Source organism: Juglans regia, chromosome 1, assembly GCF_001411555.2.
Source record: "Juglans regia cultivar Chandler chromosome 1, Walnut 2.0, whole genome shotgun sequence".
NCBI lineage: Eukaryota > Viridiplantae > Streptophyta > Magnoliopsida > Fagales > Juglandaceae > Juglans > Juglans regia.
This window is the reverse complement of record NC_049901.1, coordinates 43,571,581-43,598,628: the sequence shown is the minus strand read 5'-3', so window position 1 is coordinate 43,598,628 and position 27,048 is coordinate 43,571,581. Positions and strand designations below refer to the sequence as shown.

Below are 27,048 nucleotides of genomic sequence, written 5' to 3'. Positions count from 1 at the left end.
GTGTGCACTGCTATAGTAATTTCTCTTCAATATTACTATTTAATAACACATCGAATAATTAATTAACGGATATAAACCCAACTCGAATAGGAGAAATATCTTTCAATATAGTTTATTAATAATTAAAAATAAAATATTTGTTCTACAAGAATTATAAAGAATTATTATAAGAAAAATTCTATACTTGATATACAATAGATTGAATTTTTTTATATAAAATAGATATGACGTACAATATCAAATCATGTTAATATATAATTTTTTTATATAAATATATTTATAGACTTATCGTTTCTTGTAAAAAAAAAATACTTAAATGTAATTTTTATAATAAAAAATAAAAAATTAACTAAAAAATCAGAATCTGATAAATACTCCGATACAATGGATTATTAGAATCTAATTCCTTAGAATATGGAAAGCTCAACTCCATTAAAAACTATTAATTAACGAATCTTTATTTGGATAAATACCAACTATCTCATGTTTTGGATCAAACTAATATAAGAAAGTGTGTCATTATGTTTAAACAAAAACCCAAAAATTGCATTTTGGAAAGATGAAAAATGGTGGGCCAAGGTGATCAAGAATGTCCACATTTCCACTTCTTGGCATATAAAATGCCAATACATTTTGCGTTTTCCTTCCACCTTTATCCATCCTTCTATTTTCTGTCATTTTAAAGTTTCAATTCATAATTTATTGTATTCATATTAGACATTCCACTTGTAAATTCACTACGTGTCTTCTTCTAATTTGTCTTCACTTGATTCCCTTTTGATCAATTTTGAGCAACATCATGCTTCAAAAATCATGTTTTTTTTTTTTTTTTTTTAAATAAATCTTATTTCAAACTTTTTGTATATTAGAATATGGGTGGTCACCCGGATTCTGGACCGGGTTAACCCAGGTTATGATCTGGGCCAATACACTCGGGTGAACTCAGGTTTTAGAAACCCGGATCTTATAATAAGATTCCTAGTTGGTAAGATTACACTATTAGATCTCTGATCTCTAAAGACACTTGCAGATTTTCTCAGCAAGATTTTTAAGCTTTTCTTTCACTCTGGTCATTGCTTGATTGACTGTAAACTATGAAGAGTCAGTTCCTAAGCACTAACCAGCATCAATGCCAATGTATTATGACAATGCCTATACTATGATCATATACGATATCAAAGATGGACTAAGATTCTTTAGAGTTTCGGACCAAAATCTAAGGTTTAGAGAGAAAGAAAAATGAACAAATAAAATAGGCTCATGTGAATTTTATACTTTTTTTTTTAAACTAAACCTCAATTTTATTGATAGCCCTCACTTTTAGCAGAGGAAAGCCGCAGTTACAAACAGACAACGTTAATTACTTCTTAATTATTTAGTAAGTGTCGCGGATTATGCTTCATGTGTATATATCTATCTTTTAATATGTCTTAGAGATTACCATGGTTTTCGTATAATGCAATGCACTATAATATATAGTTTTGTTTTTTTGACCATACTTTTCTCACGTATGACATCAGATTTTCATAACCACCATCATTCATCCCACAACCACCAACATCCTTGAAACAACAAAAGTATGCTTGCAAACTGTGTGCTTTATGCTTTGGTAGATTAATGTTCTTTTCGGACCTCCTTAATTAAACTACTACCCCACCAATCAAATAATGCATGCCCCATATGTACATATGAGACTTAGGTTGTGTTTGGGTAGATCACTCCACTACTATTTAATATTTTTTACTATTATTCAATATTTTATCGTTACTTTTTTACTACTATTCACAGATAATATGAGATCACCTCGCTACTCAAGCGTAGCTTTACAGATTCGTCTTAAGTGGACAATCTAGCTATCAGGTATAATCTACATAGATCCTTCTTTTTTCTGGTTTTTTATATGAGCATTTGCTACATTTAAGACATTTTCGCCCCAATTTTAGTTTAGCAAAGTCTCTTAAAAGGACCATTTTCTTCCTCTTTACCAAATAACAAGTCATTAATCTCATAGACTCGAACAATGATAGCTGAGTTTTTTTTTTTTTTTTTCCCAAGAAAAGATTACTTCTTCATTTCAAAGCTCACAAAATCAGTGGGAGCAACACCCAAGTGCAAACAATGAAAAATTTACAAATACCAATACAAAAAATCATATACACCTCATCATGACAACAAGCTTCCCCAAAGATTTTAACAGGTGGGATCTTGGCAATGTGAACAAAACTTGATGACTTTCAGACTAATGCCAAGTGGGGTTATTAGGATTAGATATGCCATTTGACTGTTGAGACATTGATAGTGACTGTTGGTTGCAAAATTGACACAAGTCACGGCTTTGGAGCCTTGAGAACTGCTTTTGAGTCTGCTTTTTAATTATTTTGTTTACCACAGGTGAATACGTTTTTGGCTTATCACGTGTAATATCCCCCAACTACTTTTCACTCTCGTGTATGATAACTACCCTGATCAGATCCTTTTTTTTTTTTTTTTTCTTGTTCAATGTGTAACCTCTGCTCTATGATGTTCATTTTAGAGGCATATTTGAATTTCTCTCTTCAATTAGTTTGAACAATATGCTATTAGGTTTAAGGTAAAATCTCAGTACACAAAGCATTGGAATTTTTTTAGATGTCGATGATATTTCATAATCATGGACTTGAACAAAGATGAAGGTGCAAGATCGGGTGGAGATATAACTCTGTGAGGGGCAATCTAGAAGAAAAACAGTAGCTTGTACTTCAAATGAACATGCTCTTATAGCTTGAGACTTATGCAAGATAGTAGATGGAATTGGGTAGTTTGAATGTTCTTTTTGCTGTGGGAGGCCCCTCAAAACTGCTCCATTGATCTCCGATAATGCCCCATATGCGGTATCCCTGACTAGTCAAATGCTGCCTCGCCTTGGATTTGTAACTTTGCACTTCCATAAACTCATCTTCAAGACCCCTGTACATATGTATAGTTGATTGATAGAATTCTTCAGGATAGTTTCAGGCTTTTACCAGCTAAAATCCATCCTTTGGTACAAATAACACAAGGGGAAAACACTTTTTAATCTTGTACTGATAATATCCATTTAGATGTCTAGCAGACATGGGAGCTTTGAAAAACAAGAAGGGGTAGTAAATCTTCAAGGCAAAAACACTCACAAAAAAACCTCTGTAGCACACAACTCTGTGTTACCTTTATATCAGAACAATTATGCATTATTAAATGGAGAAAATAATGACTAAAAAGATTCCCAAGGTAGGTGTAATATTGTTTATTAAAAGGCTTAGGCCCCCGTTTGGATTCGAAACTCACATCAACTCACCTCATCTTATCATTATAACTTTCCCAAATTTCCGCACAAAATATAATAAACAATTCAACATTTTCAAATCTTAAAATAATAATAATATTTAATTCAACTCATCTAAAATCATCTCAACTCATCTCTGAATCCAAACAGGGCTTTAGCTTCCACCATGTCGTTGGATCAAGGGAAAGACAGAAAAATTAAATAGAATTAGAAGCACTGTAGTGGATGAACATACATACCTTAGTACCAGATTCGTCCATCCATGATAACCAGCCTTGATGAGGTTATCAACGGTGGGAGATCTTAGTGTTTCCTTTCTTGAAGAAATCAAAAAGATCTTAAGACCTCTGTCTTTGATGTCGTGGAAGAGCTTGAATGTGTGCTCAAGAGCTGGTGCCTTACTCTCTCCCATCCATGCTTCCAAAGAGGTTGCATTCAGCTTCCTTCCCCTGATTTGAGTTTAATAACCATTAGTTGCATAGGCTATCAGAAAACTAGAGGAAACAAAATTGAGCAGGCTCTTAGCAAATGAAAATAAGGCCCAATTTACTGAAGTTGGTCCAATAAACAGTCCCAATACAAAAATAACTTCTCACAAAAATTAATGACAAAAGGTCATTGTCCTGCATTGTCTCATTACTGAAAGAAGAAAAGAAAATCATCTCTGCATTGCTAAAAGAGGTTAAAAACATGGAATGGCTATACTTTTTTGACTAAAAATTCATTGGGAGTGAAGTTTCTTTGTAGAACAACATATAGCTGAGGAAAACTACACGATCTGATCTTGCCTAGATTTGAAACTTGTAAACCTCAGTGCTTGCTGTTATCAACAATGCATATATTGGAGGCTCCTGAAATCGATCTATCGGAATGCATTATATCAACGAACAAATATATCATAGTACTACTTTGCACTTACCCAAAGCCATGTTTCTTGTAGTAAGGTACGGTGGACAGAAGCGTATCATCAACATCAAAAATCCATGCATCTTTACCATCGCCCTCCAAGGTGCAACAATGGCTTAGGTAAAGAATGACCTCTTCAATCGCTCTCTCGGAGTCAGCTTTGTATTGCGAAGATGTCATGTATTTCTTGATGTACTCGACGCATTCTTCGGGCACAACTTCGAATCCCCTAATGTTGTTTAGTTCAACATTGATCCTCCAACTCTCACAATAGTTCTTCAAGCTAGATCCCACCCCATTTTTCCTTTTCTGGTTCAATATGTTCCAATCTGCAGACACAAAACCGATGCAGAGGCTTGAGAAGAGCAGTAGGAATCCTAGGAGTTTTCCCATTTTCATTCTCACAAAAGAGGTCAAGAGAGAATGATGAGGACGATTGAGAATGGTGAAGTTATTTGGAGTGGGGGAGAGCAGGCACATAAAAGGGTCACATGGCGTGTGGGGGCATGGTGTCATGGCCTGTCTTTGAAAATCACATGGGGTAATTGATTAGATTGGATTGGTAGCAAATTAATTCTGGACTAATTGAGTACATAATGAACAAGAAAACAAAAGGAAAACTCATGCTTCACAACTCATAGATGCTGCTTCACAACTCATAGATGCTGTTCCCTATGAGGTTGTGTCTAATTTTTTTTTTTTTTTTTTTTTCTTGTTTCCTTTTGGTTATGCACTATGTAGCAAGAGTCAAGACAATGCGGCAAACTCGTCTTTGTACAGTTTTGGCCTAGGGAGTTAGGCTTAGATTTGGCCCATAATGGATATGACTACAACCATATGCACTAATTGAAGTGTTTCCAAGAAAGGTTTAAAAGGGTTGGCCCAAAAAGAGAGAGGGAGAGAAGCTTTTTGCTATATATAAATATACAATGTTATATAGTTTGTGGAGAGGGATATTTCTGAGATGAGGAATTCTATAAATCAGCCACTATTCAATTTCATACTCTACACTTACAACTTTTTTTTTTTTTTTCCATAGGGTGTGGGGTGTGGGGTAGTGAATAGTGGCTGATAAGAAGAATTTTTCTTTTGTTATATCTGCATTCAGATATGAACCTGGTCACCTTCTGTCTTAATAGATTTTAGATTCAATTTTAATATAAAGTTGTTTGCTTGGCTTCCCCACATGTTTCCAATCGATTTTGGTGGTAGTGGATCGCACCATAGCAGTCATGATCTTTTGGTCGACAGGAGGGATATGCGGGGAGAATCCCAAAAGAAACTGTTACAGATGCCAAACACAGTCATTTTCCTTTCAAGGCTTTGTTAAGAGTAATTCAGAATGGAAAGAAACTGGAGAATTAGATGAATAACTCAAAAGGCTCAAAAACCATATCATAACCTGGTGCTTTGTAATCTCTCATCAACAATGCTTAATTTACATTGTATCTTAGCATGAGTTGTCCCTAAGTTCTGGTACAAGACCTTGATTTTTCAAGGAAATTTGGACTCCAACTAATGAAACTATAAATAATTCCTGCTCAACTTTATTGTAAATATTTAAACTGCTTGCTAAAACCAAATCCAAACACTCTTTTAGAGTCCAGGTTTCCAAGAAGATGAACTGATAAATCTTTCTTAAAAAGACATTTATTGGGAAAAGAACATGCCTCTCTCTCTCTCTCTCTCTCTCTCTCTCTCTGAGAATGTAGGAAAGTTAATAGTTTTTGAACTTGGAAAAAGAGACATCGATTTTGTTCATAGATCTGGTTGGAATTTTGTTATTCTTCTCGCCAGCTAATTGAAATAATTTCTGACCCAAAACCAAAATGTGAAATTAAAATAAATAAATGGGAAAATTTGAAAAATTTTGTGATATCCGTTCTTCCTCAGTTTGGTTCCATGTAGATCAGTAGATGTCGTGGGCAGGGGAAAAAAGTGTGAAACCATTCCAAAGCGGATTACTGCAATGGGCAAATTCAGATGAATTTCACAAAGCTTCCAAGTTTTTCTCCTTTCTCACAAACATAAAGAGCAATATAGAAAGAGGCTTGGTGCTAGTAAAGAGACAGCAGCGGCTTGATGTAAAACAATCTGCCACTTCTCAAGCAAGACTAGAATAATAACTAGAGCGGAGACAAGAATTCATATATTCACAAACCATCCCATCATCTTCAATGAAACCTTGTGTATATGCCTCAAAAATGGCCTCCAAAACAATGGAAGGCCTGAGAACTACTGTTCATTGATTATTTTCAAAAAAAGGAAAAACAAAAATCATCTGGAACCATCATGGAAGGGATAGTCATTTGAGAAACCATCATCAAAGTTGAGAGAATAGCTGTGAAGATCATAGCTGTACCGTGCCTTGCTCCTTTGCAAACCCAAATTTTGCTTCCAAAGTGACTTGAACTTCCAAACCAACTGCCTCAAAAGACGAGATCCATGGCAACAATCCAACTGGTGCGCTCTTCTTTTGACACTCACAGCAGTGATTGCAGACCCATCACATGAAATTCTCTTCCTCAACTTCACAAACTCAATCCTCCTTGACATTTTCATTTCTTTTGCTTCTTCCCCACCAAAAAAACTGTGTTGTTGTTGTTTCAAGGAAAAAGCTTAGCTTGAGTGGCTGGAAGAAATGGGTGAAGCACCAAGATTATTATAGGCAAAAAGTGAACATGGAAGATTGTATTTTTAAAGTGTCAATTATCAGTAGTAGGTATCGCATGTTAATACATTTCTCTCTCTCATACGAGGGACTGAGAATCATTACCATTAACTTCAACAGTCCATCCAATCCAACTTGGGTTTCTTTCCTACACATACCTAGTCAGAAAGGGTCCCAGCAGCTTTGGGAGAGTGTCGAAGATTTGCATCAAAGTGATGTAACGCCATTAGTGGAGCTTTGAGAGCACTTTATAGAATGGATAGCATTCACAAAAAGTTGTTACTCTGCTTGTCGTCTGTGATCTTCCTTCTATTTTACTCAAAGATTCGGGTTCAACTTTCCCTGAAGCGTCACCAAAAAGAAAAAAGTAGGACAAATATATATATTTATGAGGTATTTTCTTACGTAAATCTTCACGTTCACACGATGAGAATCACGCCGTCCATGCCGAAATGCCTCAAAGAACTGCCTGCTCAAACATATTCATTCACTTTTTTTTTCTTTAACTTTTTGGCGGCTTCGTTGCGAGAATGATCACGCTTGTTGATTGAACTGGCGCACTTAAAAAATACGCCAAATCACAAGAGAAGGTCGGCATGAGAGAGAGAGAGATCAAAGTACGTGTAATAGGAGCAAGGGAAGGAAGAGACGAGTTTTACACACAAAATCCTATGTTGGCGTATAAATCGAGCACCTATGATGCCTATCAAACATGCCACATGGAGGCAAATCACGACTGTACATGAACAGGATCAGAGGAGAGTTAAATGAGTAAATAGGCTTTCCCTTTAACATACAGAAATCTTTCCCAAAAACACAAGAAAAAATATTCCTGATATCAATCTGTCTATCAATCTTTCTTTTAAATGATTTTTGAAGCATCTACTTTACTTGTATTGGTCAGTCGCATCATCCCTTTCCAATTCATAGATTTTAAAATAACAAAATAATAACTTTATTTAAAACTTGCCAGTTTGAAAGCTGCATGAAGGTCCACCACTTGAGTTCTAGCTTCTAAGTTTTACAATAAACAAAGGGGGGTTTCTTCGGAGATCCAAAGGTTTTAGTTTGGTTTAGATACTGGATTGAGATGATATGAATTGAAAGTTGAATAAAATATTATTGAAATATTATTTTATAATATTATTATTATTTTAAAATTTGAAAAAATTAAAATATTTATTATATTTTATGTGTGAATTTAATAAAATTATAATTATAAAATGATATAAGATAAGATGACTATCCAAATTGTTAGAGGTCAACCTCCCAAGTTGTAAGACTTAAGAGACGAAAATAAAAAGCTCTAAAAACTTCTCTCTTTTCCTCAGTTACTCCTAGCTATGGCTTTAGAAAACTTAAAAATCTGCATTGATCAGTGGGCTATATTGGTGTTTACTATTGAAAATTAATTTCTACACATTAGAATGTGCAAAGTTCCATGGAAGTTTTTTGATAAAAAAAAATTAAATCCCTCAAACAAATTTACTTTTTCATGATTTTATCCCAACATTAGCATATATTTTGGGCCTTTGTTGGAGGGTAGCCACTTGGGGTGAACAGTAGCCACTTGGGGTGATCGAATAACGCCTTAATTGAAGAGAATTGGCCAAATTGAATTTGGAATGGCTCTACCCATTCACTGGAGCAACTGCTGCAGTCTATTTTCCGTTTTTCCTGTTGTTTGTCATTACCGTTGGAGGAGTTTTCGAACATGTCAACGTTGGTATATATAGACTGGTTTTTAATTTTCCTTTCTTTTTCTTCATAGATGTTACTTTTTTTCTGAATTGTTAATGCTTGAATTTGCAAAGGAAGTGCTTTGTTTTAAGAAAGATTTATGGTTTTGATGAGGTGCGCGCTTGTTCGATAGCTTTTGTGATCCCAATTCATTACAAAAGCAACATTCAACATTTAAGTATTCTTAATTTCTGTGTAAATTGCTAACTAAAAAACCTTACTTCCAATGTGAAAGAAAAGAATCCTTCATATTAATTAGTTTACACAATTTGCTGCTACTATTGCTTTCCCCTTGAGTCCTCTGTTTCTCTCTAAAAGTTAATGGGCATGTTAAGATCAATTCATTATCCAAAAATTTTAAGTCCTACTATTCATTTTCTCATTGTGTTGGTGAAAATCGCAACACCATCTGATCAACACACAAAACTTGCTTTAACTGAAGGGAGGAGGCAAATGCCAAGCTGAAATCACTACAACGATGCAAAGACTGCAATGAATATTAGAATGGCGACCTAAATTTAAATTGTAAACAAAATTTGAACAGTTGCAACTATCTAAACCATCACAGTTCTCCTAAACACGGAATGATTATATAAGCCAAAATAAACTCCGATTATATAAGCCAAACAAAACTCCCAAAACAAAGATTCAAAACCTACAATCACCAACAAATCATGAAACCAGTAGCTTAGAATTCATTTTTTTTAGACAATAGCATTGGCAGCACTCGCAATTCTTGGCCAGAGATCAGCACACTCTTTCCCAATTGGACCGGTGATGGCAGAACCTACAATAACCACAAGAGCAAAACCCCATCAAAATCATAACAAAAGAGAAGGGAGGAAAACGAGAGACCCCATAATTTACAGCTCAATGAAATTGCTTTCTGGACAACCAACACGACAATTGTGCCTGGAAAAGCTATCATCTTTTCTGCTAAATGAGAATAACATCTGCCTTACTACCAAATAAATAACTGAACTATATAAATAAAAAACAACCAATTCTTCTTTATAAACACAGTGACAGACATAAACTTAAACACGCTTTTAGAGATGCAAGTTCCCCAGGATTTGCAGGTACCCATTACCCCACCCAAGTTAAAAAAAAAAAACTAAAACTATGAGAAGTGACTAAGACCAAAGGATTCCCGATAAGCTTCAGGTTATAGCATTTCATAGAACAGATATAACAGATGATGATACCTTTCATTTCTCCCTTGGGATTCACAATGACCCCAGCATTATCTGCAAAAACCAAAAACAAGAATTCAGAAACTGAAGGGAGCCGGTTGTAAGAAATGAATAAGCAAATATGTGGCATCTACCAACCAAATGACTGAAAAAATGAATATAAAGAAAGAGTATCTTATTAGGATCACAAAATTCACAATCTTTTGTCAAAACAGCCCAAGGCCAAGCTACAAACTTAGCGATCCATTCAAAATATTGCTTTCATTCAATCATACAATAAACCTTCATTCCCATCTTAAAGATCCCTAATTTCCCATCTATTTTGTAGCAAGGGCCACCCCCCTACATGAAGCGCTTCACCAAACAAAGCAATAGGAAAAGACATCAACCGTTTCTAGGAAATACATTTCCAGGAGACAGGTAACACAATGCAAGAGATGAACATCATGCTGTTTAAAGCTGGTATTTTCTTTGATGTATGCTTCTAACAATGAACGACCACCTAGTTAATTGGGCAGTCATCTTTTTCTTTTATATAGAAGCAACTTAAAAAAATGACCAATAGGCAAGCACTGCTAGATGAAGAACATGAAAGGGGATAGAAAAATGAAAATAAAATACTAACTCAACCAAATGACAGAATCCTGACAATAAAAAGCGTGATAAACTTTAATAAAAGCAAGCACAAGTATGATTAAGAATGTTGCAATCTGAAGGCTCCACTGGGAGAACACCCTTCATTGAAAAATGAATCAGTGTCAACTGCACAAATCCATAGAACCACAATTACAGAAACACCAGTGAATCAAAAATACCAATTCCACTCGAGTATAAATCAACTGACTACGTCACATATTCTCCACAATCCACGGGAGCCCACAAAATACCATACAGAAAACAAAACTCCTAAGCTACTGTAATCTTCCAAACCAACTAAACCATGGCACATTTACACTGCATATATATATATATATATATATAAATATATATTCTTGATCGGTCATTTTAAGCGTGTTTTTTTTTCTAACGCTAGTTCTTAACAAACGTGAAGGGGCTTTAAAGACAGTATGCAACAGAAGATCAGACATAAAATAAAAACAAAACAAAACAAAACTGGCGAGAAAAACGACGTCTTTCGGACGTTTACCTTCAAAGTACATGAAGACACCGTCCTTTCGGCGCCAGGGCTTCCGCTGGCGAACGATGACAGCGGGAAGGACCTTCTTTCTCAAGTCAGGCTTCCCCTTCTTGACGGTGGCCATGACCATGTCTCCCACGCAGGCGGAGGGCAACCGATTCAACCTCCCTTTGATTCCCTTCACCGATATGATGTACAGGTTCTTCGCCCCCGTGTTGTCAGCACAGTTGACCGTGGCAGCCACCGGTAGACCCAGAGACATCCTGAACTTATTCCCCGCAGATCCTCCCCTACCTGTAAAAGGTGGAAGAATTTTAGAAGTGAAAAGTACTATTTGGTTGACGAGAAAGTGCAGGAAAATGACAAAAAGCGATACGCACCTCGCTTCGACATTGTCGATCGGCTGATCGCTTGCCTGCGCGTTGCGCTCTCACACACTTGCTTGCCCTTTGGAGGACGTTAATGGCGGGCTATATATGCGTGACGGCGGCTAGCTCTCCTACTGTGGTTCTAGGGTTTGCGAGGGGGTGTTTGGATATACATTCAAATCTATCCCGCTTTTCGGATTAATTGTTGTACGTTTATTATTTTTCTTTGGGAGTAAAATACACGCTATTTATTATTAGAAAAATGTTTGGTGTACACAAAAACTTTATACAATAAAATTTATATATTGATATAATGATTCATAATATTGTAAAAAATTATTTTAAAATAAATATAATTCATTAGCCACGTCAATAAATAGTAGTCAAATAATAATTATATTGAGTTGAAATTTTAGGGATTGGCTAAAGTAGTAATAGTTTCTTTTTGTTAGAAAGTGGAGTTTTAATTTAATAGAAATGATGTTTGCAGTCATAGAATGTGTAAGTATCGTGTAATTATATTGAAATAAATAAATAAATATATGACTTACATGATAAAAAAATTAATTTTTAATAATAAATTTTATTTTTTTTTAAAAATAATTATACAACATTTACACACTTCATAACTGTACATGATATTATTTGAAAAAATTTTCTTTAATATACAATTCAATTCTGCTATGGGAAGTCAAGTTGGCGCACATCCTGTGCACCCCCTGCTGACATAGCAGGACATTTTTGTAAAACTGAAAAAAAAAAAAAAAAAAAAAAAAACCTGAATTACTTGGGGGAGAAGAAGTTTGGACCTGTGACTTGTAGATCTGAGCCATTTTTGCTTTCCCTCTCATGAACCAAGAACTAGCTTGTTTCGACGACCAAGCTATGAGCAATGGCAGCTTGTTTTAACGACCAAGAACCAACAACGTTGCACTTTGAACTCCCTTTTGAGCAGCTTTCATAGCTTTCCCACTCACGAAGACACAAACCAAGAAACATTTTGGGGCTTGAAAAAATTTTGGGATCTTTGTGTTTTCTTGTTCTGCTCTTGCCGGTGCTTTGTTTGTTTGGGTTCACTTCTCTTGATTTTCTTGGTTCATTATGAAGCGTTTTGATTTTTTTGAGCTATCGGCTTTTCCACAAAGTCATCTCTCTAAACCTTTATTGTCGAGTAATTCTATAGTTCCTTCCAACTATTCAGAACCCCTCAAGTTTTGTCCTCGTCGTTTTGTATATATCTCTCTAAATTTTCCATGAGATCCAACTTCCTCATCATTGTTGTTCCTTGTTATGTTCGCCAGATTAGTTGAACATTATTGGACCTTGTTCGCGTAGTTTCATTTGAAATTTGTTTTCATCACGGTAGACATTCTATTAGTTTTTATATTTTATTTTTCCATTTCAGTTCTCATTTAATTATATTGGGCATCTGTTTCTTGGTGATAAAGATTCACTCTTCTGTTGAGTGTTGATCTCTCCCTAGTTTTAAATTACTGAGTTTTGAAGTCTTTGTCCTTAAAGTTGATTTTTTTAATTCCTCACAGTGAAGTGTTGGAAAATAGTTATGAAATGCCAAGCAGCAAGCCAAACAAGATTTCGGGCAACGAAATATGAAAATGGGATTTCAGCTCTGCGAACTCAAATCAACACCCTACGACACATTTTCCCTCCCCATCTTTAAATGTGCATCTCTAGTGAGAAGAGAGTTGCGAACTCAAATCGGAGAGCTTCAGTTCGATTTCGGAGAGCACAGTGAGGACAGGGTCACGCTCACGATCTGAGTTGCACCATTTCAAACGGAAGAGAAGTTGCAAACTAAGGAGAAGAGGAAGAGGAGCTGCAATATGCAAAACTGCAAGACGAAAGAATAGCCAAAAGCTTTCCCTTCTGAAAATCTCAATACGCATCGTTTTATTTAACTGCTATCCAGATGAACTTCGTGTGCACAGGGGTGTACAAAATTGTCTACATTTAGACTTGAAACACCAATACAATTACGACAAATTCTATGCAAAGAGATCGGAAGAAGCTAAATTCAGGCAATTTTGTGCACCCTTTGGGCACGAAATTCGTACGGCTTCCACATGTCCACTCAGGGCCATCCAGTGAATAATGACGGAAGGTTCGACTCTGAAGTGCTTGGACCGCTTTCCCCAACCCTCCTCTCTCTCTCTCTCTCTCTCTCTCTCACGGAAGAAGAAGAATGACAAATGTTAATGATGCCGGTCTTCGACGACGGATGCATGGCCACCATTTTAGAGGAAGCTTTATGCCATGGTGGACGACCCAGAGACCGACTCAGTGGTTTCTAGGAGCTACGGCAGCAACAACTTTGTGGTCTGGAACCCGCATGAGTTCGCCGCCAAGCTTCTGCCCAAGCACAAGAACTTGGCTTGCTTCATTTGGCAGTTGAACACTTGTATCGATTATCTAAAATTTTAGAATCTTTTCCAATTAGAAACTACTGTGGCACCAACTTTAATGGATTAGTTTGTCAAATTACCAAAGGAAAAGGTATGTTGTGCCTGCAAATTTTTATTAGTTGTGTTTTGTGGTTTGAAATTCTACTAAATAATGTAAAGCTATCGATCTAGTCTTCTTCGGTTGACCAATCTATTACCATTGTCTTGTACCGTTTGTCTGATTTCTTATTGACCAAATTTAGTGTTATGTAGGTGGGTGGCGAAGTGTTGTGTTGCAATCTCTAAAAAGCCTGTCGTAGTTCATATTTACAGCTTCAACGAGACGTGAAAATCAAACAACCAAAGCTCAAACCAAGCCCAAATCTGACGTGAGTGTCGGTGGCGAGAGAGACGTGCGAAGACGAGAGAGCAAAGTGAAAATTGGTTCACGGGCGGTGGGGAAAAATGGAGCCTTTTCATGGGCGTCCTCGTCTTCTTCGCTTCTTTTTTTTTTTTTTTCTAAATTGGTTCAGCTACGTCAGTAAAGGTGCACAAATTTGTGTGCGAAATAGAGTGTATAGCTGAGGTTTGCTACATAGAAGTCATTGTAGCAGTGCACTCGTTGCACACACTACGTGACTTCCTTTTCTTTCGCTTTTTTTTTTTTTAACAAAAAAACCAAAATGTGTGTTTTGATTCATTTTGAAAGTCGGTTTCTAATTTATCCCCGTTCGAATTCATCCATGGAAGACCTTCTCCCTCGACAGCAACCCGCATCACGTTCCTTTACCCAGCACCTCCCGACGACGCCGTTTCTCTCGTCAGCTCCACCGAGCGGCGCTCCTCCGTCTGCCCAATGCAGCCGCCACTTCCCTCGAGGTCGTTGAATAGAGCAAACCCGAAATCATATTTGAATCCCGCGAAACCCACCTCCTTCCTCGCCACAAACCCGCATCGGCTTCCTCTTCCCAGCGCCACCTCGCGACGCTCCTACGTCTCCCCAACGCCGCCACTCCCCTCAAACTTGTGATTGAACGAACCAAACCAACAACAAGTTCAGCTCTTTTTCTTGAAACGGTTTGCTCAGCTTTGTAGGTAAATATTGTACCATTTTTCCTTTCATACTATTATGTTCTTCATGTGTATATCAAGATGTGATTTTTGTGTTTTCTGATATGGGTATTGTGGCCTAGGGCATGGAGAAAAAAAAATTATTTCCCAAAAAAAAGGGGTTCGTAAGGCATCTTAGTGTTTTCTGATATGGGTATCGTTAATAGAACTTGGGTATTGTTAATAGAACCATACCCAGTGGTTGTTTGTAAAAAATGGCTTATGGACTGCTAAGGCTCTGATTGTTTTATTTGCTTAAGAAGTTTAGTTCAATGCGAACTTTCCAGTGGCTTTACTCCATAAATCAGCAGCCCCATAAATCTTGCATGACTTCCAAATATGAAGTTTCCCCTTTCTACCACAAAAATGAAAAATAGTACATACTGATTTGTATAAAAAAACAATCTTTGACATTTGGTAGGCTTCACTAGAAACTCTTCCAGGCCTCGTGACATTTGTTGTTAAAAGCCCACCACTCATCTTAAACAGTATTAGTCTACATGCTGCTTACCATTTTTTCTAACCCTGTTTTCTTGTTGTCAATGGAAAGAAAGAGATATTGGGATTGAATTGGGGTTTAAATATTGCTTGGAGAGGCTGATTTGTTATGTGTTTTTTAGGGCCTTAATATGAGTTTAGAAGTACCAGCATTGTTCGTACTCTACTTTCAAATGCACTCCAATGCCATGCATGGATCCATTAATTTTAGATTTTTCAAAAAATCATTTTAAATTTCAAGAACACGTCACATGATCACGTGATCATCATTGGACATTGATTATTTGTAGATAATAATAATCACTAATAAGCAATAAATATGGTCGAGATCTTTGTCTTAGTAGGAGTCTTTGCTTGTGATTTGGTTTCATTTTCATGTCCTTTTTAGCATGAGACAAAGATCTTAGTATTTGTGCCATCACAAAAAAAAGAAAAAAAAAATCTATTTCTTTCCTTCTTATTTTTATCTTTCTTCGTTTAATTTTTTGTGTTCACTGAGAGTGCTTTGTTTTTATTTTTTCTGTTCATACCAGCATCACAGAATTTGTAATAATGACAAAATGACATTTTTAGATTCTGCATTACGTCTCTTGAGTTTAATCTTCATTTTTCTTTTTTTGTCATCATGTTCTTCGCATATAAAGTCTCGGAAGACATTCTTAGCCTTAGTGTGATGGGGGAAGAGGAAGATGGAATGCCACATAGGCCTTCGACGTCAACTTCGCAGTCATTAATGACGTCTCAAAATAGAGCTGGAAATCCAAACGTCTACCATGTGAGTAGACAAGTTGATTGATTCTTACTTTTTAATCAAGTTTGTTTGACGAATCTAACTAATAGTATAATTGCAGCATACTCTTGAAGATGATTTGGTTTGCTCTATTTTGGTGAAACTCTTGGGTTGCATCTTTAGCATATGATTGCACTAGGAAGTATTGTTTTGATCTTGTTCTCTGCACCATGAAGTTGATGAAACTGTCGGTAATCTTCTTCATAAACTCGTAGAACAACTTCAGGTATATATGATCTGCGTGTTTGTTTCTCTCTAAGCATCATGTAAGTATTGAAGAGTGGCTTCTATAAAGATTTTTTCTGTTAATTAATGTGCACTTTGTCAATCTTGAGTTTGAGGTATTTTAAGCTAATATTCAGTTTTCATCATATCCATTTTCAAGGCAGAGATTGTTAAATCTGATGTGACTATTGCAAACTTGGTATGAGAGGAACTATTGCAATCAATAAGTGTGTTCCAGCTTGATCTCGTCCCTACAGGGTAAGGAATCTCCATAGTCATTGGAATATGTGTTTGAGATCTACATAAATATGTTACTACTTTATTAGGTGTGGCTAACACTCACTTTTTTGTTCTGTTTGTCCGATAAATCACAGTTGATCTTTCTCAGTAAACCTAGTTATGCTGATTCTATACCAGTGAAAGAAAAGTTCCATGGCTCATGTAACTAAGATATGTGCATAGATTGTGTTTACTTTTGCCATGGAAAGTCATATGTTGTTGGTGACAATTTTTTCTCTATGATGAAAACATGTGCATGACTGGAATTAGATATTTTTATCTATGGTAACATTTTTTTTGTTCTTATTGCATATTTTTTTTGTTAGTTTTAAGAAATCAACTGTTGATCCCTTAAAACTGTTACGATACGGAATTAGTTAAGAGATGTTAAATGTTAGAAAGAATAGTTTAATATTATGGTTCTACTTCAGCTTGTTTAGTTGTTTTTGCTAAATGACTGATTTGCTTGAGATGCAAATCATCTGTACAAATTATAGCTACAGATGGTACCAAATTTCATCTTGTAAATCTGTCAAATGATTCCATATAATTTGGATTAGGTTCATCTGAGTTCATCAGTACAAAAAATTAGGTACAAAAAAATCAGTTCATCTGAGTCCAGATAGAATGGAAAAAGTCATTGTATTTCAATGTTTCTTTAATTCATGATCATATCTTACCAACCAACCATTTCCTTAGCTTGGAGTCCGATAAAAAGAGCTCCCATAAGTCCCATAAATCTCCCTGCAGACTCCTACATGCAATGTTGATATTTCAAATTTCTCAGACTGTTGTATAAATATTTTAAGTGGCAGATGTTTTCTTTTGATCACATTATGCGGAAAAGCTTTTGGGAGCTTCTTGTGATTATTTAGTGGCACAACAAATCTGGTTTGCTTTTGGGAGTTCTTTGTGACTATTTTTCACATGCTTTTTCAATAAGTAAAAACCATGTGAAAAATTATCATTATTTTCATATATAATGTAAGTGAAACAATATATTTTCTTTTGTAATTGCTATATATAAGAATAAATCTGGGTTTGCAATGCTAATGCTTTTTACAGTTGCATGAAGGTGAAAAAGAGCTCTAGCAAGGCAAATTATGCAACCAAAAATGCCCCTTTATTCTGTGAGAAGCTTCCGAAAGCCCAAATCCTTTACCTCCCTGTAGTAAACCTAAGATTACAATTGAAGAAACCTTGAGATCCAAGACACAATGTTTGCTTGCTACTATTGACTACATGAAGTTTGAATGCTCCCCAAATCTGGAGATATCAATCTATTTAATCACTGACACATTGTAATGGTGCTGTGTAAAGATGTTCTGTTTTTATCAATCTAGCACATTGTAATAACTGACACGAGTGCAAGGGAAAGAGATGTTCCGTTTTTACCAATCTAGCACATTGTAATGCCGTGTAGAGTTTTCTGCAATGTAATAAAACTATAACACTTGAGGAATTTTCATTTTCACAAGATATGTTCTGCTCTATGAGTATGCAGAAAAGTGTGTTTGTGCTCATCCATTTCAAGGTGGTAATTGCATCGTCTCATTCATACTTAAAAGTGCTATTGGTATGCAAATATAGTGTTAACAAGTTGTTTCCATTCAAAACCCATCTAATCCATACAATGCGCTTTTTACATGAAATTTATCCAAACCAAGTAAACATTATTACAAATGTGAGAACCTAATACAAACACAATAATTTTCGCTTTTCCTTTTTCAAATTACTCTCTCTCTCTCTCTCTCTCTCTCTCTCTCTCTCTCTCTCTCTCTCTCTCTCACTTTATCTTCCCTTTTCCGAACCATATACTAGTGGTGTAGTACATCATCCCACGTTTTCGAAGTCTTATTCTCTCTTACACGAAAATTCTCCTCTAGCAACTGAAGTATATCCGCCCATACGAAAAATTCACACCTCGTATCTCCCGGCACACAGTGCGAACTCCCAATTAACATGATAAAATACACCCCGCAATAAACAAATTGATATGCAAATATGACAAATATAAAGTTGCTTTACCAGATTATAGTTTGGGCAGGCAAAAAATCTCCTTCCAAGATTTTTTGTAGTGTGGAACGTTTTTAGTGGTGTTTTCAAACCACATCAACAACTTGGTGATTCCATCACAAAATCATTAACTAAAGATGATGATTGTGATGATGTCATGCATGATTTTGTTGAACCAAAGACAAATTCAAAGACAAATTGTTAGCTTTAAAAGGTAACCCAGCAATATCCATAAAACAATGCCTACCATTCATCTCGATATAATGAAAAATGCTATGATAGAAGCAATCAACAATATCCATGAAACAATCTGATGGCCTTTTTTTTCCCTATCAGAGTGATGGTTAGCTTGCTGTGTAGGTATATATCTTTGTGATTAAATTCCTAGCTGGGTTTATTTGAGACCTTGAGATGGGATTTGTAGGCTACAAATTCTCAAAGTATGGATTACTTGTGCAAGAAAAAATGATAAACTAGCAACTTAGGGCATCAACAAGCAATGCAAGGTTAACTCTGCAATAAACTGTTACTACATTATTTTTCTGCCACAAACTCAGCTGTGCATAAGATCAACAGCTTCCATGACAATGAATTGCCAGTAGTATAATTACCATCAAGAAAAATGAGAGCTTGGAGAAGCATAAACTTCTTGAACCAACTATATTTTAACCCAACCTCGAATGGAACTAATCCAAAAACTCTTTTCATAAACTAGAGCACCTCAACCCAAGTATTTAGCTATTCTCCTTAATGTGAATTCCTTGTACTAGTAGTAGGGCATAAAAATGAGGTGGAATAACTAAGACCCCAGCAAGCTAAAGCCCAAGGAAGCTAGTACTTATTCTATCCCCTAACTTTGTTAAAGGTCAAATAGGAAGTTCACTGTGATGACTATCAAACCGTCATTTCCAACACTGAAAAAAATGTACCATCCTTTCCAAGCAATTCGCATATTAGCCCAAAAGACTATAAACAACTTGGTATAACGTGCTAGCTACCTCACGGTGGAGTTCATAATGGGGTTTGTGACAAGCAAACATTTCCAACACTTATAAAAGTCTAGCAACCTTTCCAGGCATCACCCATATTAACCAAAATACAAAGAGAACATATACAGGAGCCATGAGAGGCAAAATCTACAGGAGGGACCGAAGGCAACATCTACAGGAGGTATCATTAGTTTCTAGCAAATACAAAGAGGAAAAAGAGATGAAACAGAGAAAAAAAAAGTATGCTAAACCTCCCACAAATCTTAGGGTAGCTTCGCGTCGGTGGACTGAGGGCGGCTTCGCGCCGGTGGACTGAGATGGGACCGAGGGCTTCATTGTTTGGTGGACTAAGGGATTGAGGGCTACGGGACTGATCTCCGTTTGCTGAAGGAAGGGAATGAGGGTTGAGAGGACGACCTTCCGATGACTAAGGTTTGAGAGGGCTGGCAGGGGGCTTTGAGGGGTTGGGGGCAAAATGGAAAATGGCTGAAGGAGGGGAATGAGGGCTGAGAGGTCGTGCTTGGTGCTTGCTGAAGGAGGGGAATGAGGGCTGAGAGGACAACCTTGCTTCGATGGAGGTTCTGGAGGCTTGGGGGGGGGGGGGGTTAGCAGTTCTGAGGGCGAAATCGCAAATGGGAAATGAGGGCTGAGAGACGGAATGCCTCAAACCGGTTTAGTGTCTAGTGAACCCGGTCTACACGTCATGTGTGCAATGGATGCACCCAAATAATGGCTTCTGCGAATATTTTTTCATGGATGAAAATATCCTCTGTGATCTAGATTCGGCTTATTCGATTGGGTGATCATACACTTGCATTTTTTTTCTTTTGAATTTAGATTAAAAATCTTATAATATGAGATTCTTGCATAATCTAAAATAAATAAATTCAATCAACTAACGTAATCATGTAATTTTAATTATAAATAAATTTAATTTTATAAAAATTGACATTCTTTTACTCTTTAATTTTTAATTTAATTTAATTTAATTTTTATCAAATTGAATTTATTTTTAATGAATCTACATGATTACGTTAGTTGATTGTATTTATTTTCTTCTAAATTATGTAAGAAAGTCATATTCTGAATTTTTTTAATCTAGATTCAAATAGTAAAAAAGAAAAAAAAATAGTTAGATAGTAAAATAATAATAAATAAGATGTAAGTGTATTATTACACTGTTTGAATATCATTTTGGTAATTAGGTTTTAGTCTTATATGGTTAAGGAATGACAGTCTCGAGAAATCACACCTAAACCCAGTGAGGAAATCCTTTCTTCCTTGCATCCAAGCACAAGTAAGAACCAACAGGTCAATCGGCAAATCTCCACTCATATTTTTATTTTTTGGTCATATGTTACAGTGCCTACATGGGCGTGGCCATCTGTTATAGCGTTTGCAAAGGAGATGGCAATAAGGATAGATAGTGGTCCCTACTCACAAAATAAGCAAGATCAATAGCATCAGGCACACACCTAACTAGTAGTGGCAATTTGTGACACGACTCGTTAATCTAATACGAATACGATACGATAAAAGTGGGTTAAGGATTAGCCTTAACGGGTTCGGATCAAAACGGGTTAACCTGTTAAGACACGATTACTTAACGGGTCACTAACGGGTCAACCCGTTATGACCCGTTAAGAAAATTAAATTTACCTTTATACCCTTAGACCTAAAAGGTAGGGAGGACGCTCCACTTCCTTCTTTAAGTTCTAAATTTGTTTAGATTTGTATTTTTAATTTTTTATATATTTGAGATTGTAATATTAATATATTTACATTGTATGATTTGTTTATTACATTTGAGATGTAATTTTAATAATGAATATTATTACAAATTGTGTGGATCATATTCGTTTGAATTGTAATTTTAGACTTGTAGTTAGTTTTTTATTTTTTATAGATATTATTTATATTTAAATATTTATATAAAATCAATTAAGTCAAACGGATCGTGTCGTATCGTGTATGTCCAACCTATTAATGTAAATTGGTTAAAACGGAACTGGTCGTGTCGTGTTATGTCGTGTCAATTTATTTATTATTCATTAACGGGTCATAACGGGTCATGTCGTGTCAACCCGTTATCTTATCGTGTTGTGTTCGGATTTGGAATTTTGACATGAAATTCTTAACGGGTCGTGTTCGTGTTGACTCGTTAAGTATAATGTACATACCTTGACACGACACGAACACTACCCATTAACACGATTTGACACCCCTACACCTACCGCCTGAAGCGTCTCTCAACCAAATCCCACCTGCCGCCGAGCCCTTCCCTTCTCCGGGCCTCCTCATCTCCACCATCCTTTCCGACTGGCGACTCATGATTTTCCAGCTTGATCTCCACCGTCCTTCAGATTCTGACTCCGCTCAAAAACCAAAATTTTCGATCAGAATTCAGAACCCCACCGTCCTTTACCTCTACGTCTGCCTCGAAGACGCTGTGTCCGACTCCATACCCTCCCGGTCCTCGACGGCTAGTGGGAATTCAAGCCCTGCCGTCGATAGGGATGTCCTCGTCTCAGGTTCAGACAATGCGAATGCGTGCAGATATCTGCGAGACTTTTATTGATGGGCGGTCCACGATGCCAACGCTGTGGGATACGAAGGAGACTAAGGAGGTGGTTTGCAATAAGAGTTGCGATATATTCGAATTGTTCAATTCCGGGGATTAAATGGGTTTGCACTAAATCCAGGATCAAACCTACCCCCATCGGCATTGAAGGGAAAGATCGAGGAATGAAGTCGAATAATTTTGCCCAATCTGAGTAATGGTTCATGCTGGTAGTTAATTCTACTTCGAATTTCATGCTCCTGCTTGAGTTGATAGGACTATCTTGACTGGAAAGTGGGTATTAGACCGTGTTGTTCTTGCCAGACTTAGGCCTGAGATGAGATGAGATGAAAACAAAGGAAGCCTTAAAATCCATGAATTACTGAAGTTTAGCCTCGGCCTGTATGTAAGATATATTCTTTTTCTTCTTTTTCTTTTCCTGATAAGTGCCTGTTTGAAAGATATCACTTGGGTAGTTCCTGCCACTTATGTATGCTTACTACTTTGATTCGGTTCGATCTCGTGTATAATGTCTTGTTCAAGTGCACCAAGAAGAAGCTACATGAGTCTCCCAATCTTCTTGAATCATGGCTATATGTGTGACACTCACAATGTACCCACTTCTGCTTGAATTTGCTAACTAAAAGATGTTTTTTTCTCTTTTACTTCAATGGTATATGATTTCTGGGATAATTGGGCTGAAAAATGTGAAATCTTTCTCTAAGACTTGAATATGTTTGTCAAGAAGTTGACGAGCCAAGATTATGCAAAACGTATTTTCCAGATCTTCATGCAGAATATGGCTGCCCAAACTTTTGTACAAGTATGTTTTTTTCTGTGTTTAATGACTTAATTATGTTGTATATTAAGTGACTGTTGTGGACAGATGCTGCAGGTCGCAGCAAATTGCAATTTTACGTCCATTATTGATGGTTACACAAAATACTTTTTCTTCTGAACCCAGACAGCATTCAACCTGCCATGCCTCCAGGTTGCGAGCATGGAGTGCTTTTCTGGCCTCACGACAGAGAGTTGCTATCTTTGGCAGAGCGTAAATCTGTTCAGGTTCAAGCTTCATGGGAGCTAGAAGTTGGTCCAAATTTTACTGTAGCAGCCTGGCCATCCTCGTTGTATACAGTAGCATCCTTGATATATCTCTTATCTCAACTGGAGGTTTAAAGCTATCTAAACAGATTATGGAAGCAGTGCAAACAGCTACACACATAGAATCTGACAGCCTCCAAAAAAAAAAGAAGAATTAGCTTTGGGAAGACATCCCAACACATAGTTTCTCTAGCTCTATGGATGCTACGTCTCTGGCAGATCGTATGATTGGTTATGATTATTTTGGGGATGTAGCAATCACTTACGTCGCTTCTGGATATATCGCAAATGTAGATTTGGCAACACTGGCAAGATGAAATCGGGTACGCTTGCGCGTTCAAACGAACGTTAGTATCTCTTTCTATATGTATTGTTCCTTTTTTTTCGTGTTTTTTATTACCTTAATTAACACTATATGTTAACTTTCAAAACCATCCATTCTATCTGCATTCTGTTTTGCATCTAGGAGGATCCTATTTTTTCCCCTTTTGAGCCTTATCCCCTCCACTTCACATGCTTGCTAAACAAAGGAATATTACAGTTGATCTTTTACCTGCATTTTATTATTTTCTACCACCGCATATTTTATAATGAGATTTTTGTTTAGAGCAACCCAAACATGGTTAAAAAAAAGGTCGGCGAAGACAAGCTCAGAAAAAAAAAAACTAATAAAAAATGTAACGAACAATAAATTTTCAAATTTGGCTGGTTATAGCAGGAGAAGAGATTGAACTTTGTGGTTGTCATGGGACTAGTTTTATGTTCCTAGACAATGCTAGGTGTAATCTGTGTATACTTCATGTATATTGGGAAATGCCTCTTTCCAATCAATAAAGCTTAACTATTTTTTATTGGCACTGGGTGTCCGAAAACAAAGTCCATTTCGGAGATGCACAGGCCCTCGATAAGGAGTTTCCCACAAGTGTACTTTGGGTAATTCAAGGGAAAATTCTCTAGCCTGATAGCTCCTAGAAATTGTTTGCACCCAAGAGGATTCGAACCTTAGATCTGGAGAGAGTATACCACCAATACCAAAGATTTTACCACCCGAGCCAATAGGGATTATCAATAAAACTTTATTCTTACCTATAAAAAAAGTTTTTGAACTCTAGTCACATTTAGATCTGGTTATAGCAGGCAAAGTGCATATGGTAAAAATTAGATTCTGTACATGAAACATTATGTAACAAAAATTCAACCTATACAATAAGCGAGGATTTCACATTAGGGTATTGAGCATTTCTTCTTTCTGGATAGGTGTCACATATTGTATACCTTCTTGTGTCCTTGAATACCTTCTTGTGTACTTGAGTTATGTCTATTTTTATTAATACAATCGTTTACTTATAAAAAAATTTAGTGTATTGATTATACACGGAGTAAGAAAAAAAAAAACAGAATGTTCTGCCTTGAAAAGATAATGCAATGTGGTTGGTGAATGGTTATAACATAATATAACTTAGACGCTAATACATAGACTCAAACCTTTTGGATGAGGTAGTATCCTAATACATAGTATGGTGGAGTCCCCGAGACCTTAACGTTAGGGATCTAGAGTTCTTACCACTACAGCTCAACCTCGGGCTTAAAACAGAGAGGAAAAGAGATCTTATTATATGTGGGGCATATAGCTCAATGAAACTCAAATCCCAACTCACCCTCTAATCCCTCGGCTTTATTTCTTTAAGGTTGGTGAACTTGGTAATGATGACAATTTTTGTGCCACAAAATGCTTGGGGGTTGTGACTTTGGATTGTAATTTACCATTCCTAACGCCACAGTTACTACAAACACCACTGCCTCTACTATTTGGCCTGTGGGTGGTGGGAAACCTTGGTCTAGCACATCCTTTAGAAGAAACTCTTTATTATCTGTGACTAATTTTGCCATTGTCGATTGGGATGATGACAAGGAAGCTAGGAGCTCCCTTGGGTGCCTTCCCATCATAACTTCTAGTGTCACCACTCCAAAGCTATAAACGTCACATTTTTCAGTTACCTGCATTGTGAGTGCAAGCTCTGCATATTCCTCATAAAACAAAATAAAAAGTGTGTTAATGAAACACTGTTACAGAAACACTTATCAAACAAATCAAAGATAACATATGAACTAGAAAGCAAGTACATTTGGTTACAGCATGAGAAAAACAATTCATAATATGATAAGTACTGTTTCCTTTAAAGAAACTCTTTTTTTTTTTATATATAGGTAAGAAGAAATTTATTAAACCAAGTAATTAGGCATAGCCTGGAGTTTACAAGAGAGAACACCTAATTACAAGCTAGGACCTTTCAAAAAAACTCCTTTGGGCTGTAAGACATTGCTACTTCATACTTGTAACGTCCCATAAACTACTAAAGAATTATTTTTTTAATTGTACCATTGCTATAATGATGTAGGAAATTAAGTTACTCTTAGAAAAATACCTGAAATTTCATCAAAAAGAAAAATACCTGAAATGACCAGAACAGATGTGTAGCAGTTAAATTGTTAGCTTACCAGGAGCCATGTAGCCATAAGACCCAGCAATTGTTGTCCAGTTTATCTTTTTGGGGTCCAACAATCTTGCAATGCCAAAATCTGAAAGCCTTGGCTTGAAGTCTGACTCGAGCAATATGTTATTCACAATTATGTCTCGGTGCACAATTGGCGGAAAGCAATCATGGTGCAAGTAAGCAATTGCATGAGCCACACCTTGCACAATATTCACCCGTGTACCCCAGTCCAGTTCCACTTTCTCATTCACCCCATACAACACCTTTCCCAAACTGCCTCTCTCTACATATTCGTAAACCAAGTATATGCACCCCTTAATGGAGCAGAGTTGATTGGGGATGGTGCCATTCAGACTGTTGTTGAAAAGACTGAGATACTGAAGCTCCATTATCTGGCCTATCTCAGAAGGAATTTCGTCTTCAAAACTGTTGGTTTCCAAGTCCGAGTGAGCTTGGAGAGGTTTCCAATGGCTGGTGGTATTGATCCGCTTAAATTGTTGTTGTTGAGGCCCAAGCGGGTGAGAATGGGAAATGAGCTGAAATTGAAATGGGCAAGTGTTCCAGTGAGGTAGGTGTAGGAGACGTTTATCTCGGAGACTGTTCCGTTGGTCTGGCAGGCAATGGCTGTCTAGTTGCAAAGGTTGTTGAGGTTGGATAGTGACCATGAAGCTAGAGGAGGAGGAAAAGGAGGAGAAAGACTGTTTTTCCATTTGATGAGAGCTTCTGCTTGGGTTCTAGGTGATGATGTGATCTTCAATGGAAGCAAGCGAAGCAACAGAAAATGGCAGGGAAGAAAGGGAGGTTTGTGAATGCTTTTCATGGTAATTGTGTTGGGGAAAGGAAATTTTGAAGGGAATGGGAAATAGAAGAATGTGGTGCCGTTGGGGTTGGGTGGAGTTGACTTGGTTCCTTTACTTGTCAGGTATCAAATCAAATTTTAAACGCCTTGTGTAAAGCAGTCCGAAAGTTCATGGAGAGGATCCCTCGCATGGAGTCCTTTTCCTTGCTTGACTGGAAGTGGAAAGAAGCAGCTGCTTCGAACACGCATAAACCCAATGAAAACTTGGAAACGCGTAAGATGTAGCTCCAAAGTTGAAAATGGTGAGCATACACACCACACGCTCGCTTCCAAGCAACCAACCAACTGTATCTAACCATATAATCCTCAATCTCAAGCAAAATCATATGATTACGATGGCTAAAAGAACAGTTTGGTGCAAGTTTGGAGGAGATAATAGATATGTCTTAAATTGTGTTTGGGCA

General features: G+C 36.7%; 3 protein-coding genes, 2 long non-coding RNA genes and 1 other non-coding gene across 8 annotated transcripts; 2 read left to right on the top strand and 4 right to left on the bottom strand.

The window, feature by feature from the left end:
* Positions 1–2,559: 2,559 nt before the first annotated feature.
* Positions 2,560–4,767, bottom strand: LOC108995965 (acid phosphatase 1). Its single transcript, XM_018971650.2, has 3 exons — positions 4,221–4,767; positions 3,541–3,750; positions 2,560–2,946 (listed from the first exon to the last, which is right to left on the bottom strand). The coding sequence occupies exons 1-3, from the start codon at positions 4,721–4,723 to the stop codon at positions 2,769–2,771; spliced, it is 891 nt and encodes a 296-aa protein (XP_018827195.2). The 5' UTR covers positions 4,724–4,767; the 3' UTR covers positions 2,560–2,768.
* Positions 4,768–9,085: 4,318 nt separating this feature from the next.
* Positions 9,086–11,530, bottom strand: LOC108996043 (60S ribosomal protein L23). Its single transcript, XM_018971785.2, has 4 exons — positions 11,330–11,530; positions 10,959–11,243; positions 9,824–9,865; positions 9,086–9,405 (listed from the first exon to the last, which is right to left on the bottom strand). Exons 1-4 carry the CDS (start codon positions 11,340–11,342, stop codon positions 9,323–9,325), a joined length of 423 nt encoding a protein of 140 aa, XP_018827330.1. The 5' UTR covers positions 11,343–11,530; the 3' UTR covers positions 9,086–9,322.
* On the bottom strand, positions 10,215–10,357 carry LOC118344418. Its single transcript, XR_004798189.1, has one exon. It is a non-coding gene; the product is annotated as a small nucleolar RNA snoR137 (small nucleolar RNA).
* A 591-nt stretch (positions 11,531–12,121) lies between the features above and the next one.
* LOC108995918 lies at positions 12,122–18,368 on the top strand. 3 transcript variants are annotated; one of them, XR_004797819.1, is made up of 5 exons: positions 12,122–13,831; positions 13,993–14,814; positions 15,972–16,102; positions 16,179–16,600; positions 17,687–18,368. It is a non-coding gene; the product is annotated as an uncharacterized LOC108995918 (long non-coding RNA). The 3 variants fall into 3 exon arrangements; XR_004797822.1 differs by lacking the exon at positions 17,687–18,368 and adding an exon at positions 16,717–16,904; XR_001996933.2 differs by lacking the exon at positions 17,687–18,368 and having other exon boundaries at positions 16,179–16,904.
* Positions 18,369–21,841: 3,473 nt separating this feature from the next.
* On the top strand, positions 21,842–23,438 carry LOC108995911. Its single transcript, XR_001996930.2, has 2 exons — positions 21,842–22,592; positions 23,073–23,438. It is a non-coding gene; the product is annotated as an uncharacterized LOC108995911 (long non-coding RNA).
* Positions 23,439–24,951: 1,513 nt separating this feature from the next.
* On the bottom strand, positions 24,952–26,517 carry LOC108995923 (MDIS1-interacting receptor like kinase 2-like). The gene is made up of 2 exons (XM_018971597.2): positions 25,790–26,517; positions 24,952–25,308 (listed from the first exon to the last, which is right to left on the bottom strand). Exons 1-2 carry the CDS (start codon positions 26,493–26,495, stop codon positions 24,974–24,976), a joined length of 1,041 nt encoding a protein of 346 aa, XP_018827142.1. The 5' UTR covers positions 26,496–26,517; the 3' UTR covers positions 24,952–24,973.
* Positions 26,518–27,048: the final 531 nt, after the last annotated feature.

Coding starts and splice junctions, on each gene's coding strand:
- LOC108995923 (XM_018971597.2), bottom strand. CDS start 26,495: ATGGAAAAACAGTCTTTCTCCTCCTTTTCCTCCTCCTCTAGCTTCATG. Junction 25,309..25,789: donor TTATGGCTACATGGCTCCTG/GTAAGCTAACAA, acceptor AGGAATATGCAG/AGCTTGCACTCACAATGCAG.
- LOC108996043 (XM_018971785.2), bottom strand. Junction 9,866..10,958: donor TGTCTTCATGTACTTTGAAG/GTAAACGTCCGA, acceptor TGGTTTTTGCAG/ATAATGCTGGGGTCATTGTG. Junction 9,406..9,823: donor TCCCAAGGGAGAAATGAAAG/GTATCATCATCT, acceptor TGGTTATTGTAG/GTTCTGCCATCACCGGTCCA.
- LOC108995965 (XM_018971650.2), bottom strand. CDS start 4,723: ATGACACCATGCCCCCACACGCCATGTGACCCTTTTATGTGCCTGCTC. Junction 3,751..4,220: donor TACAAGAAACATGGCTTTGG/GTAAGTGCAAAG, acceptor AACTCAAATCAG/GGGAAGGAAGCTGAATGCAA. Junction 2,947..3,540: donor TGGACGAATCTGGTACTAAG/GTATGTATGTTC, acceptor ACATATGTACAG/GGGTCTTGAAGATGAGTTTA.